This window comes from Bidens hawaiensis, unplaced genomic scaffold, assembly GCF_021521415.1.
Source record: "Bidens hawaiensis isolate Kalapana, Puna unplaced genomic scaffold, B.hawaiensis_p1.1 tig00014686_1, whole genome shotgun sequence".
Classification (NCBI taxonomy): domain Eukaryota; kingdom Viridiplantae; phylum Streptophyta; class Magnoliopsida; order Asterales; family Asteraceae; genus Bidens; species Bidens hawaiensis.
In genome coordinates, this window is record NW_027492284.1 from 413,737 (window position 1) to 429,352 (window position 15,616).

The 15,616-nt window shown below is 34.5% G+C and overlaps 1 protein-coding gene across 1 annotated transcript; it reads left to right on the plus strand.

The window, feature by feature from the left end:
- Positions 1-3,438: 3,438 nt before the first annotated feature.
- On the plus strand, positions 3,439-6,781 carry LOC143547258 (AP2-like ethylene-responsive transcription factor PLT2). Its single transcript, XM_077038727.1, has 9 exons — positions 3,439-3,896; positions 3,974-4,382; positions 4,500-4,582; positions 4,792-4,800; positions 4,873-4,961; positions 5,081-5,154; positions 5,237-5,287; positions 5,374-5,450; positions 5,759-6,781. Exons 1-9 carry the CDS (start codon positions 3,755-3,757, stop codon positions 6,505-6,507), a joined length of 1,683 nt encoding a protein of 560 aa, XP_076894842.1. The 5' UTR covers positions 3,439-3,754; the 3' UTR covers positions 6,508-6,781.
- The last annotated feature ends 8,835 nt before the right edge of the window (positions 6,782-15,616 follow it).

Here is a 15,616-nt window from a genome sequence, read left to right on the forward strand (position 1 = left end):
GGACATGTAGTGATCCGACATCAGTTATGTAGGAGAACTTATGCTTCCTAATAAGGGGCTTAATAAATTCACCAACATCACACGTGTCAAATCTTTGAGCCCTGATGGTACGTCACGGTCAAAGCGAACAATACCAGAATGTGATTACGAGATGTTACAAATGGTATCAGAGCCAGGGATCGACCGATGATGCCAAGTCCCGTAAGGACTTTGAATCCTTATGAGGGTGGAAATTTGTAGCGATACCAAATCGGCTATGAAGGGGAAGGAAGGCTTCCTTATAAGGGGCTTGATACCTTCACCGGTATGATACATTTAAATACGTAAGGCGATGATGGTTTGTCATGATTAAAGCGAACAATATTATGGTGTAGTTATATTGTGCTATTACAATTACAATTTAACAAAAAAATTAAAGAAAAAGTTAAACAACTATGATGAGATAGAACTATACGATATCTATTCTTTTAGCTCAAGTGTGGTATTGAGAAAATTTTAATGGGCGATGATTTGTTTTATGATAAATTAATAAAAAAATGTATCCAGTAAAAATTCAAGCGTAACATAACCGTAATTTTCACAAGGTGACACTACTAAAGATGTAGTATAGGTTATGTCCCGGTGTAGTAACGTCACGTCTGATTTTCTTATCAATTTTCACTAAAAGATCAGTGACGGTTTCTACCTTCACTGAACTATTAATGATAAATTCATATGTAATTGCTAAGTCCTCTTATTCTTAATGGAACTTTACAATCATGGTCTTATTCATATGTAATTACAATCTTTTTATTCTTAATGATATAAAAATTATATCATTTGTCCTTCTGCATGGTTTTTGAAAAAAAAAACAAACGTTGGAACATATTTATTCATGTTTTCTTACATACTGAATTTGCAATAAAAAGTAAAAACAAAAAAGACTGTGAAAACTTAAAAGAATTTACTTTGACTGATCATGCCAGTAAGTGGAAGACAGAAGGCAGAAATTTAATAAAACTATTAAATTATATTAAAGAGGCTAAGTAGGAACTAATTACTGTAACCCAACAAAGTTATTATTTTTTGTTGTTTCTTAATTTACCTTTTTGACGAGTGCGTTTCCCAATTATCTGGTCAACAGATTTCTACTTGGTTTTCTCAATCTCTCTCTCTCTCTCCTCTTTCAATTAATTTTTATTTAATTTTCGATCCATAAAACAAATCTTTTTATTTTTTATCTTCATTTAAAACTTTTGGTAGAACTAAATATCGTAGATTTTACTCAATTACTTCTGCTACTCAAATCTTAAATTTAGAACACTTGCAACACTGCACGGGGATCAACATCCTCCCTCCATACACTAATTTTAATTTTATTTATATTAATTGATTAATAAAGAAAATCCTAGATTACTAGTACCTAATTTAATAATTATAATAATAATTCATAAACTTATATACACAAACATATAGTCCAATAAGATGATTTAGATAGTGTGGGAATGCTGGACTTTGGGGTGTCAATTTTTTGCAAGTACGAGGTGTTTAGTGAGTTCCAATACAACTCAAGTTGGATTAGAATAGAGTGTGAGAGAGGTGAGAAAAGATATCTAAAGAATTTCTTATAAATTTATTTATATGTGAAGTTGATCTTTTATCATAATATATCTTCTATTTACTTTCAATGATACCATTAAGTTTTTATAAAAGTTATGTTACGAGTTTTGAGTCTAATTTATAAACATACCTCACGTAATTTTGTTTTTTTCCTTATTATTACTAGGCAAGTTGGATTTTGAAAATTCAAGTTCTTACTCGTTAGTCAATGATGATTCATACAAACAATAATTGATGGTTGTCATAATTTTTACTTCCATTGACAACATTTTAATCTAATAGGGAAGTAACTTCGTTTGTACCTATGAAGCAATTGACTTAATTTTTAAATTTTATTGAAATGACATGAATGAAAGTTAAGAATATACGTATATAACTAGCTTTCAATTAAAGCATGATTGCCCTTATCAACCATTTGCAATTAGACTTGTTACTAATATAGACTATTAACGAACATTAGGTTTTCAGTTTGCATTCAATTTTCAAAATAGAACTTGGCTTATTACTATTATTATTATTATTATTATTATCAGGAATATTGGTTTTAAATAATTCTAATTTGTATCTATTGGCAATATCAGTCTCAATTTTATACTTGTCTGCTGACAGTCCCAACTATTGGTGTATTTGTTTTTAACGGGCTGCGATTAATGAATGACTAACTCCGTTGGTCTAATGCTTACGTGGCATACCTAGTTGTAAAAAAAATCTACGAGGCAACATTACATGCCATTTGATGTTGAGTAGGCTGCCTTGTTGGACCCACTAATAAACACAAACTTGTCACCATCTTCATCAGATCGTTATCAACCAACAATAATCATCAAATCAACCCTCAAATCATATGTCTGCACACTAACTTAGGGTCTAGATCGTGTCTCATTCAAGATCGACATTCATTTCCGCTCTTTTAACCCTAATTTGTAACAGGTTTTTGTCAAACTAATTTTGGATCTAATTGTCGCTTTCTTCATGATCTTCGAATAAAGCAGTGAGAAGCGACCAGTTTTAGTCTAATTCTTGAAATTTACTTGAAGGGATAGGATAGGGTGGTGTTTCCAACGACGGAGTGCCAACGTGGCGGTGGTACATAGATCCAGCGGAAGTTGCATGTAAAGAAGTCGAGCAAAAATTTCAGGTGGTGGCTAGAGAACAAGGTGGTCGCCGACAATTTCTGTTTATATCTCCACCATTGGTGGTCGATGAATAAGATAATGGTGGGGGTTGTGGGTTCCTGTGGTGGTTGTAGGGAATGGACATGGTTGTGGTCGTGTGTTCCGACGATGGTTGTAAGGGTGGTGGGCTGGTGGTGGGTTGCAATAGTGGATCCAATGAAGATGATGCTAAGTTTGTATTTAGTGGTGGGTCCAACAAGGTAGCCTAGTCAACATAAAATGCCACGTAGATCGTTTTTTGACACGTATGCATGCCAACTCAGCAATGGACTAACGAAGTTAGTATACCGCTAGTTGCGACCCGTTAAAAACAAATACACCAATAGTTTGGATTGTCAGCAGAAACATGTAAAGTTGTGACTGATATTAATAATAGGGCATAGTTAAGATTATATAAAAACAATATTCTTTATTATTATTACTGTTATAATTGTTGTTATTGTTATATAATTGTTATTATTAATATTATTATTACACACAAGAAAAATTGGGCAACTTGAACTTCTTATACTATTATAAAGGCGCTCGTGCCTTGTTGCACTTATTATAAAAACATACTTTTTAAATTGCATTCTAGAATTAATAACGTAATTAAATATTCAAAAAAAATATCTAAATCATATAAAACAATTTGTGTGTAAGACGCAGGAGTCAGACTACTTAAAATGAACATTGCAGAGGGGCTTCTATGAATCAAAAGAGAGAGAATAGAAAGATAAAGGAGTATTTATTAAATACTTCCATCTTTCTATTAAATTCTTTCTTTTCCTCTTCTCTTCTCTTGTTTTTTAAAACCCTATCTTTCTTCACCTCAAATTCTCTCTAAGTACACTGCTTTAGGGTAATATTTATATCCTTCCATTGATCACTAGCTAATTATCACTTCCTTTTATGCTTTGTTAAAACTTTTGTTGTTAGATTTCTGCAGGTGTTCACATAGTATTATCATCATATTATTTGCTTTCAACTTCAAAGAAGACATGAATTCAAACAACTGGCTTTCATTTCCTCTTTCTCCAACTCATTCATCTTTACCACCTCATCTTCACACAGCTCAGTCTCACAGTTTTTCTCTAGGCCTTGTTCATGATAACATAGACAACACCCCTTTCCCTAACCAAGGTAATATTAATCATCCTTGTATATAATAATATTTCAAGATAATAGTGTTAGCTTATGATTTTTTAAAATATATGCAGAATGGAACTTGATTGGTGCACAAGGTAGCAATGATCAAGTCCCTAAAGTGGCTGATTTTTTGGGTGTGAGCAAGTCAGACAACTCTTCAGATCTTGTGACGTATAACGATATGCAGGCGGCGGGTACCGACACGGATTATCTGTTCACAAACAACAGTTTGTTGCCACAAGTTCAAAACACTTTATCTGCCACGCCTACAAGCTATGAACTACCGGAGAATTCAAGCACTTTGCAGTCTTTGACATTGTCTATGGGCAGTGGAAAACGTTCGACTTGTGAAACAAGCACCGGTGGTGATAACACTAGCAATGATAATACCAATAGTACTACAAGCATTGTTGAAGCTAACCCTAGAAGGACTTTGGATACTTTTGGTCAAAGAACTTCAATCTATCGTGGTGTTACTAGGTGTGTTTTATAACATTTGTAGATATTATTATTATTATTATTATCCATATTAGTTACATATATTTTCAAAAACTTTTATAACAATAGTTTTTTGCTATATGAATTATCGAAATGCAGGCATAGATGGACGGGAAGATATGAAGCTCATTTGTGGGACAATAGTTGTAGAAGAGAAGGGCAATCAAGAAAAGGACGTCAAGGTAAGCACTCTTTAGTTTTCGTTACGGTGCTTATACTCATTTGTTTAGTAGTGACGTTCAGTATGTGATTTTTGTTTTTTTAGTGATCACACGATTCTTAATATCTTTATATAACTTCTTTTCACCTTGTTATATATTGTTAATAATTACTAACTTCTTTTCTTGTTTCTTCTTTCGCGATACCTTTGCTCGGCTTTCTACTGATTTAGTTTATCTTGGTAAGTCATGTTATCATATCGCCGCGTCTAGTTTTTTTCCAACAGTTTTTAACATTATTTTTTGGTGTCTAGGTGGATATGACAAAGAAGAGAAAGCAGCTAGGGCTTATGATATGGCTGCACTAAAGTACTGGGGAACTTCTACCACTACCAATTTTCCTGTATGTCTCTAGCAGGCCATTGTTACTTCTTTTTATTTGTACATGCAGCTCTATGTATGTGTTCATATATATCTTAAGCGAATCACGAATAACCGAGTTATTTCATGTACATGTTACAGATTACTAACTATGAAAAGGAAATCGATGATATGAAACACATGACCAGACAAGAATTTGTTGCATCCATTCGTAGGTTAGCAACTTAGCAACCTATTTAATGTTTATCATCTAGTCATTTTTTAGTTTTTTGTTAATCATAGTTTGATTTTTAACAGGAAAAGTAGTGGATTTTCTCGCGGTGCATCAATGTATCGCGGGGTAACCAGGTACCAAAAACCCTAATCAATCTCTCTTTACATTATAATCTCTATGTCTCACTCATACGAGGTTTTAATTTAAATCGCATGATCAGACATCATCAGCATGGAAGATGGCAAGCCAGAATAGGAAGAGTTGCAGGCAACAAAGATCTCTACTTGGGAACTTTCAGTATGTACCATGTTTATTGTTTCATCAATAATCAGATCTTGTGTTCATTCATCTATCTTAAATTCTTTTCAAAAACCTATGTGAATGCATGCACCTACATAGTCTCTTGCTTTTCTTAACTTCATAAAAAAAACACACACAATTTAAATTTTGGGTTTTGGCCCACATTACACGTTCATTGTTTTATTGCATTTATTTCTTTCATGTTTCAATACAATGTGTAACATTTTAAAATCTTGTATTTATGTTTTTTAAACATATATGTTTGTTTCAAAAGTATACATATTATAACTAGAGAAATCATGCAGGCACCGAAGAAGAAGCGGCCGAAGCATACGACATTGCGGCTATAAAATTTCGAGGACTAAGTGCGGTCACAAATTTTGACATGAATCGTTACGATGTTAAAAGCATACTTGAGAGTAACACTCTTCCCATTGGTGGAGGAGCCGCAAAACGCTTAAAAGAGGCGCAAGCGATCGAGTCATCAAGGAAACGAGAAGAAATGATAGCGCTTGGCTCGGGTTTTCCATTTGGAACCTCGCCTGCCGCTGGTGGGGTGTTACAAGCCTACCCTCTTTTACAACAACCATTTGAGACACAATCACCACAACCTTTGCTAACTTTACATAACCCTGAAATCTCTCATTATTCCAATCAAGACTCTCAGTTTCACCAAAGTTACCTTCCATCTCATCATCATCACCCTTATAACATGCATGGTTCTCACCAACCATCAAATCAAACACCTCAATACTACAATAGCTATCTTCAAAACAACCCGGTTTTGTTTCATGGGTTGATGAACATGGGTGTAGGTGGATCTTCATCTTCTTTAATGGACGGCACTAACAACAATGGTGGTAGCTCGAGTGGGAGCTATAGCGGTGGAGGGTATTTAGGTAATTTTATGGGACAGTCCGGGAGTACCGCGGATGAACTAGCCATGGTTAAGGTTGATTATGATAATTTGCCAACAGAGAACTATGCAGGATGGTCTGGTGATTCATCGGTACAAGAGTCGAATCCTAGCGTGTTTACAATGTGGAATGACTAACGTGTGAAAGATCCAAGGGCAAGCAAAAGTTGAATATTCTGATCAAATAACAGTTTTAATTTTTCTTGTTTTGTAATGGTTTTAACTTTAATGAATGTTCAATAGGGTGTACTGATCCAAATTTTGGTTTTGAGTTGCATCATTCATTAATTCTAGCATCATGGAAATTTTAACCATAGATATTAATTATGTCAAATGAACGTTCTAAATTTTTAAGACGAACGTAATATAACCAGTTTTTAAACAAATTTAATAAAGCATTAATTGTTATGTTGTAAAAAAATTACCTAATAGAATTGTTGTAGAATTAATTAAAAACAATCAAAAGAATCTTACTCTCATAGCAATAAAAAAAACTCAAGTAGAATAATCTGACTTAGGGCATGTTTGGCTAAGCTTATGGAGAGCTCCTTATGACTTATGGAGGAGTACTCCTCCATAAGTCATAAGGAGCTCTCCATAAGCTTAGCCAAACATGCCCTTATATATAACATCCAGTTTAACTACAACCATGACGTACAATACGTAGTGCCAATCTTAATTTGAAGATAATCTTCTACGCGTTGAGAATAAACATATATGCCATCAATATTTCAACCAAATAGAATCGAAACTAACAAGAAATTTACGATAATTTAAGTAATATTAGATAACTTAATATACATATTCTGGAAATGAATCTAAATAAAAAGTACTAATCCACCAGCATCAATCCGTTAAACTCACCAGCAACATTACTGATGTTATCATAACCTTAACCTCTAACCTTAGCCAAATTGAATGCATATTATTCATATTAGACAAATAAATTATCTTCAAGATCAGATTTGAGAGATAACACACGGCCTTTACATGAACAAAACCAATAAGTTTATCTTTACATGAACAAAACCATTTATCAACATATTGAATAACCACAGTGATTTGTTTGTTTTTAAATACATCACTTGATTTATGAACTAATTAAAAAAACACATCATCACCTAGTTCCTTAAAAATTTGTTTTAGTACCTCTTGTGCAAAAAGAATATTAATGTCTACTTGAATTTCTGAATATGAATGATATCTATGTGATCAAGTTGATTGATAGAATCAAGTGGTAGTAGTTTATCTATGGAGTCATGATGGTGTGATTTGATCCGATCTTCGATACTAAAGGTGATCATTCATATGGTATTTGATAGAAGTTCTTGTCTGGTGAACCTAGCAACTTAATGATTTAGACAAGTATTTCAAGTTGATCATTTATATATATGTTTTATAATTAAGATGGATTGGTGTTCAATGGATTAAAATTCCCACAAGCTGTTGTAAGCGGCGTAGGCGCCCGGCCACTAATGTACCATAAGATGGTATGGAAAAGCTTATGTTAGTGAGCTTACCATGCGCTGGTTAATTTGGAGAATCCTACACCCATCTGGCTTGTTTGTATTTGGCTCTACGTGAATTTTCGTGAAATAAGATCGACTTATGGCACACTGGGGCGCAAAAAGATTCTAAAAAGAATCGCCTAATAAGAAATTTTGCAGCGTGAACAGGAGATGTAAAAAATGTATGTCGTGATGAACAAGGATTTTCATGAGAAAAGAGTTGAATGGGATTCAACAACTGGCAAAAGCTATTGACTCGGTACAAATGGCAAACATTTCAGGTAAAGTATGGTGAATGTGACTAACATAAGCAAAGGCACCGTCTGAATCCCAAGGAATCAAGTTAGCGCTGAATAAAGTAAGTTAAAAGAGCCATAAAGGGACATGAAGCTCCCATATTGTGTTTTGAATCGATTTAAAAAATTGAGAAAGTAGGAGAAAATAGAAGTAACAACGCACACGGATTGAGAATGCAACTACGTACAACAACAATAATAAGATGATCTAGGAAACTTGTAATAGAGGACTAGTCTCAAGTACTTCTTTGAGAACTTTCAAAATGCACCAATAACAAAAGTACATGTGGCATGATGAAAAGGCAAAGGCAATGAGCACTTGTCATGTAGATAGTTACAGTCACGTCTAGGTGACAACACAAATCCTCGCTCACTGGCATTACAAAACAATGTAGGCATAACACGTGTCCGAATTAGAAAAGTATGGTATCATTTGATTAAGATACGGTAGAATGAAAGCGACTAAGGGTCATGAGCTTCAAAATTTGACCATCGAATAGATGTAATATAATACTCCTAAACAAACTAGGCGGAAATTAGGAAAAGCTAACTTATTGTAACACCAAATAATGCAATCTCGCACGCCAATGAGCCCATGAATAAAGCTAGCATCCTGTACTACTTTTACTCACTCAAAGTCACTTGAAGCCCATTTGATCCCTATCACTAGGTCCAAAACCTATCCTCACGTAAGCAATTGAAACACATGGAGTATTTACATATCTACGACTCTACGAGGCCAACTAGTGTTATCTTTGTAGGTTTACAAGCAAAACTGTAGTTTCATTCTTCCAACCCCCTTTACAAAACTCTCGAAGAAGTTTCTCGTTACGTTAGTATCAAATAGGTTGTTTCTGATACTATACGAGCAAAAGGGTGATTCACCATAGGGTTTCGTTTAAATCATATAATACATACATTTACGTATAATGTATTTACATGCAGTGGCGTAGCCTAGTTGGGGCCAGGGTGGCCCGGGCCTCTTCGTTTTCCGTTAGGTATAAATTTATTCTTTTTCAGACGAAAATTTTTATACATAGTGTAAATTTATCGTATCCGGCCGAAATTTTGAGCCCGGCCCGCTCTGTTTTTTTGCTCGGTAGGGTAAATTTATTCCTAATCAGCCGAAAATTTTTATACATAGTGTAAACTTTCCGACCGAAATTTTGAGTCCGGCCCTCCGTTTTTATACTTGGTAGTGTAAATTTATCATCTTTCATCCGAAATTTTTTATACATAGTGTAAATTTACTCGTTTTTTACCGAAATTTTGAGTCATTCCCCCTCTAGTTTAATTTTTTTTATATATATTGAATTCGGCCCCTCAACATTTATGTCTAAGCTTCACCACTGTTTACATGATTAAATTAAATTCAAATACTAGAGAATTATACACTTGAATTTTCTTAGAAACAACGATATACGTCAAACCGTAAAAGGGGGCAATTTTATAGAATACCAAGTTTTAAAAGTGTTTCAATTAAGTCACTCAACTTTAAAAAATGTTTTAATTAAGTCACTCAACTTTCCTATTTTATTAAATTAAAGGCTTTAGTAGGAAATCTTTTTATCTTTTTTTTATGTTTTCGTTGAGTGGCGACGTGAATTTTATTTTTAATTTTAATACAATTAACGTTTTTTAATTTTTTTAAATATAACTACATATATATTTCAAATTCCAACCCCCACATCTTATCCTACATTTCTTTTTTGACGCACAAAAAAATCGGTAAGACTCGATTTAAAGATTTAGTGACACAATTTAAAAAAAACATGCATAAGTGATATAATTGAAACATTTTTGAAAGTTTGTTACTATTATACTCCTGTAAAAATAAGCTAAAAATGACACCTTTAGTGATTGTGTGCATTCACGTGTGTGGCTGGTGTCCGCAACCGTTTCTCATAGTCCTCGATGAGCCACGTCAGATATGATCTAAATCCCACTCGAAAAACCACACCTCACCTCACGTGGGCTTTTTCGTCATTCCAGTAACGAACTCACCGGCCCCATTAATATTATTTCTCTCTCTAAAACCTCCCGATTAATATTATTCATTTCATTCTCCTATACGACGCCGTTTCTCTTTCGCTATGGCTCACAAAACAGAGGAGTCCACGGATCACCTCAAGGCTCCTGAAACCCTAGCCTTCTGTACACCATCGGATCTGAAGACCGGTGTTATCGTTGACTCTACAAACCGGCCGGATCTGGACCGGAATTCGCGTTCTCCGGCAGTAAACCGGTGCTCAGGTTGCCGTAGAAAGGTCGGATTGACGGGATTCAGGTGCCGTTGTGGTGAGATGTTCTGTTCCGATCACCGGTACTCCGATCGGCATGATTGCTGCTACGATTACAAGGCCGCCGGACGACAGGCGGTTGCTCGTGAAAATCCGGTTGTTAGAACTGCGAAGATCCTTAAGGTGTGAAACGACGTCGGTTTAGTAAGGGTTTATCAATCAATCAGTTATCGTGCTTACGTCACGAGTGTTCTGCTTACGTTTGAGTGATTGGGTGATCGGAGGTGTTTACCGACGGGTTGAATGGTGTTAAAGTTGATAAAACGGTTGAGGGTATTTCCGTCAATTATAGTTATTATGGTAGTGACAATTACGTTTTTTTTTATGAATATATTTAATTTTTATGTTGATTATTTCGGGTTTTAATTAGGATTGTTCAAAGGGTAAGACCCGACCCTTTTACCTAATACCCTACCCGGACTCTTTACTTTTTTAGAAAGAAACTTGGACCCGAGACCCTACCCTCTAATCAATAAAAGGGTCGGGTATAAATAAGGGTTTCAAGAGTCCAACCTTTACCCTTTAAGACAGTAATCAAATCTCATTTTTCTGCATTTACAAGTTGCGTATCTCATAAATGACTTTAAATATGAATCACAGAACAATTATACTTTCATTTAATAATATAGTAAAGCTTAACTTCGACAATTTATCAATTATTTGAACTGATGCAAGCAATATTCACATTCACAAATTACTTGTAGAGAACAATTTAGTGATTTCCATATATATGTTTCCATTCAGTAGCATGACCCTTTATTTTTATTTTTCTTAGTAGTTGGAAATTTCTGATAAATCATATATGAAATACAAACCTTTGATAAATTTTATATTAATCATGAATCTGATGTATATCTATCTAGTAAAAGGGTTTGAAAAAGGGTCGGACCCTTGAAATCCTTTTACCCTTTAAGGTGAAATTTAAATACCCTTTACCTTACCCGTATTATTTATTCTGGTCTAATTAAGGGTTTTAAGAGTCGGGTAACCGGGTTTCAAGGGTCAGACTCTTATCTTGCTCACCCCTAGTTTTTAATTCCAGGGTGGCAAATACAAGAAAAATGAATAAAGTCATCGAATGACGTCATATTAGAAATTGTGAACATAGTATGTTGGCATGTAACACGTAGTTAAGTTGTTCGTCATGTCATGTGATCTCAAATTTTGGTGTCAAATTCTGTGTGAAAATTATTGGCATTCAAAAATTACTACAATTGTAAAATAATCGGTTAATCTAAATAGCAAAAATTAGGCCCAACCTTTTAAGCCCAAAATCTTCAAAGCCCAGCATGTTCAAGTCTAAATGGTAACATTGCAAAGACCGAAACCAAACCAAACCACTGAGAAAAATGAATAACCGAAACCAGAAATATTTCAAAAATCCAAAATCAAGTATTTGAGTTTTCGTTTGGTTTAAGCCAAAATCGTTTATCATACAGCCTATTTAAAAGCAACAAGCAGCAATGGCGATGAAGAGGAAACAAAGCACTTTTATTTTTGGGTTGGGCTGGTTGTGCTTTTTTCAGTATGCGGGCTAAGCTGTTTCATTCAAACTATGAGGCTGGGATCCATTAATTGTTTCTTTTAAAGCCCAGTCTGATGTCAGCTATGTCTATGAGGCTGGGGCCCTTTGTATGGAAGTAGAGGTGCACAAAAAAACCGAACCCGAAAAAAAACCCAAAACCGGTTTTTCTAAAACCCGGGTTTTTAATACCCGAACCCGAACCCGACCCTACCCGTTGGGTACGGATAGGGTATGACTTTCAATGTTGAAACCCAAACCCGAACCCGTACCTGATCTAAACCCGATAATACCCGAAACCCGGTTCTAGGTATACCCGAAACCCGGTTTAAACTATACCCGAAACCCGGTTCTAGTTATACCCAAAACCCGGGTTTTTTGCATACCTGAAACGGATTTTTTGCATGCTAGGATATTAGTGTTTGTGCACATGTTTTTGTGTGGATGTCCACAGATCTATAGTCGCGCTCCAACAGATCTTTTTTGGAGCACGTATATGATATAAATACTTATTTAGAGCAACACCTTTTGATATACGAAACAACAACTGAAAACACATAAAATATATGTTTTTTGTATCATTGTTTAGTTGTTTATGTATGTTCGAATGGACTTTGAAGTTTGTATGCAAAAAGATAGAGTTAGGATAAAAAAATGAAGCAGACCCGTTAATAGAAGAAAACTGTAGAAAATAAGTTTTTTTTAATGCCCGGAAAATAGGGTATTCAAAACTCATAAAACGGTTTTTTTTTCAATACCCGAAAATAGGGTCTTCAAATACCCGGGTATTGAAGACCCGGTTCAATACCCTACCCGAACCTGGTACACAGGGTATGGTTTTTCAAGCCAATACCCGACCCGAACCTGACCCGATTATTGTTAATACCCGATTTTCAATACCCGATCATACCTGAACCCGGTTCCATACCCGAACCCGGTTTTTCATAATACCCAATTTGTTCACCTCTATATGGAAGTATGGAACTCAGGAAGACAGGAACTATGGATTAGATCTTCAAAACAAAGGAAAGATTATGAATTAAGTCATTAACTAAATTAACTGATATATGTCCGCCTCACTTCATGCTTAAAATTAGTGCATCATATGAAGTGTATTAGTACAGTAAACTTCTTTAAAAATGTCTCAAATCAATCATGCTCAATTTAATCCAGCTATCAGTTTTATGTGCAAAGTAAACAAATTGTATCCTACTGTGATAATGATCACAAGACCATTTCCTATTATGCTCTTATGACTGATCCGTGGCACGACCTTAGTGATTATGCAACCACTTGCTTGGTCAAGTGGCAAATGTGTATGTCTTATAATCAAATGGTTGTGAGTTCTATTCCCACTTGAGACATAGGTTGGAATAGATATAACACATAAACTAGCATTTCAAAAAAAAAAAAAATCGACTAAGGTTTTGATAAGACATAGTACGGTCACAAATCGAGTTTACTTAGGTTTTGAAAAACTTGCATGTAGCAAATTAAAAAACTAAAACAATTTACAAATCGTGTTCCATGAACTCGAATCATGTTGAAAAAGATGATGTATTATTTTTGTTATACTTTCAATTTGTATCCAAAAGATATTGTGTTTACATGTTTATGTGTATTTTTTGCATATGGTTTGCTGGGTGGGTTGGAGTCTAACGGGCTAGAAGAATAGTTGGGCTTATGTGTGATATGGGATCATGGTTCCGCTGGATTGGGCTGAAGATGTTAGGGTGAAGGGCCACAACTTAATAAAAGATGCTATGATTGTATCATTTAAATTGACTGTCACAAGAACGCTTGGTCTGCTTCTCTAGTTCTTCTACATTTCAACATTCTTGATGAAACTCTTCTTAGTAGCGATCGTTTTTTTGTGTAATTGATGTTCGTTTCATTAGTTAGTTTCGAGAATATCATTGATTGAATCTGTAATTCGTAATATACCATTTGTATTCGTTGATTCTTGTTAATTGCTAAATAAACGTTTTTTGGTTTGGGGTTATACGGTATGATTTACTGTTTCTGACAAATCACAAAACGGGTATTGAACTGGTTTCCTTTTCGTCAAACAGATTTTTAATAATTCAATATTTTCCTTGACATTTCATCAAACATGTTAATTTACATGACTAATCAAATCGCCACTAAGATTTCAATTCACATACGAATTAAAAAAACAAAAGAAAAGGAAAAAACAAGACTGTGTTATACTTTAAAAGTGAACGTATTAATTTCATTGTTTGAAAAAATACATTATTATTGTACACCCCTTTTAAATATTAATTTTGACCAAAAAGTTTATTAGTTTTTAATTAAACAGTTAAGGGCCATGTTACTTTGATATTAGACGCATGAAACACGCCTTGTATTTTGTTTCTTCCTTTAAATGAAATAAATGCCATAAACGTATATCGATCATAAGTAACATTTGAATTCGCATTAACATTAACCTGTGTTGGACTTGACCCATCCTTCTCACTTATATTAGGGAAGGCACATCATACACTCCATGAGTCCATGCGCAGGGATCTCTTTCTAGGTAGTCGAGTGACATAAAACCTTTCTTAGAGTAATACCAATAACACGATTTAGGCTTACCATTTCCTATCATTTTCTTCCGGTCTCACTTAACGGTCATAAGGTGCTCCTTGCTTGTGACAACTCTTCTTTATGTCACTTCATGTTTAAGTTTGGGATAACTATAACAACTCCCCCGACAACCAAACCCTTTTCAAACAAAATATGTAACAACAATTAAGTAATATATCCTCGTTTTTTATTTAGCCAAGTTGGTTTTTAATAATCCAAATATATGAACCATTAGGTGGGTTCTAAAGAAAAATTAACTCTTAACTAGCTTCGTTTCCTTCATCTATGCCTTTATAATATAGGTGGGCAAAAGAACTAGTTACCGAACTGACTTGAAAATCAAATTGTTTGAAACCGATTGAAACTGTAGGTTTGTAACAAGCTTGTAATTTTTACACCGAAAGCGGTTAACCAAACCAAAAACCAACCAATAACCGGTCAAAACCCGAACCGAAACCGAAAGCAAGCCTCAAGAATATTATTATTTTGAGGCTTCATCCGAGCAAAGGAAAAAGATAAGGAAACAATCAAGTGAGACTCATTTAAACACGGTTCTTTTGGTTTGATTTATTATTTTCATTATGAACTCCATTATTGAAATTATATACTTTATTGTTTTGAACATGATTATTGGCTAAACTCTTTTAGTTATCTAGGCTTGGATGATGTTTTGTTGACTGTTTTGGACTTGTCGGTTTTCGGGTTATGTTTATGGGATTATGATTAATTAAAAGTTTTGACTAGTTTTATTGGATGCGTCTCATGCGTATTTACTTTTGATTTGTGTCTAAATGAATGTTTCACATGTTACTTGATTGATTGTTTTTCGATTATAGGTTGCATGTTAGGGTTGTTTACTGTGTGTTTGCAACTTGTTTATGGTTTATTGAGCTCATTCACCATAGAAACTGATTTTTGGCATATTATTAAAAGTTTATATTCTTTACTAGCTTAAATATCCGACGGGTGATAAGTTGTAGGGTTTGTCTGCGTTGTTAGGGTTTTAGGTTAAATTATCTGACATGAGGTTTG

Excerpts from the sequence above, each read along its gene's own strand:
- LOC143547258 (XM_077038727.1), top strand. The coding sequence starts at position 3,755 with ATGAATTCAAACAACTGGCTTTCATTTCCTCTTTCTCCAACTCATTCA. Across the intron at positions 3,897-3,973 it reads CACCCCTTTCCCTAACCAAG|AATGGAACTTGATTGGTGCA; the intron begins GTAATATTAATC and ends AAATATATGCAG. Across the intron at positions 5,155-5,236 it reads TTTGTTGCATCCATTCGTAG|GAAAAGTAGTGGATTTTCTC; the intron begins GTTAGCAACTTA and ends GATTTTTAACAG.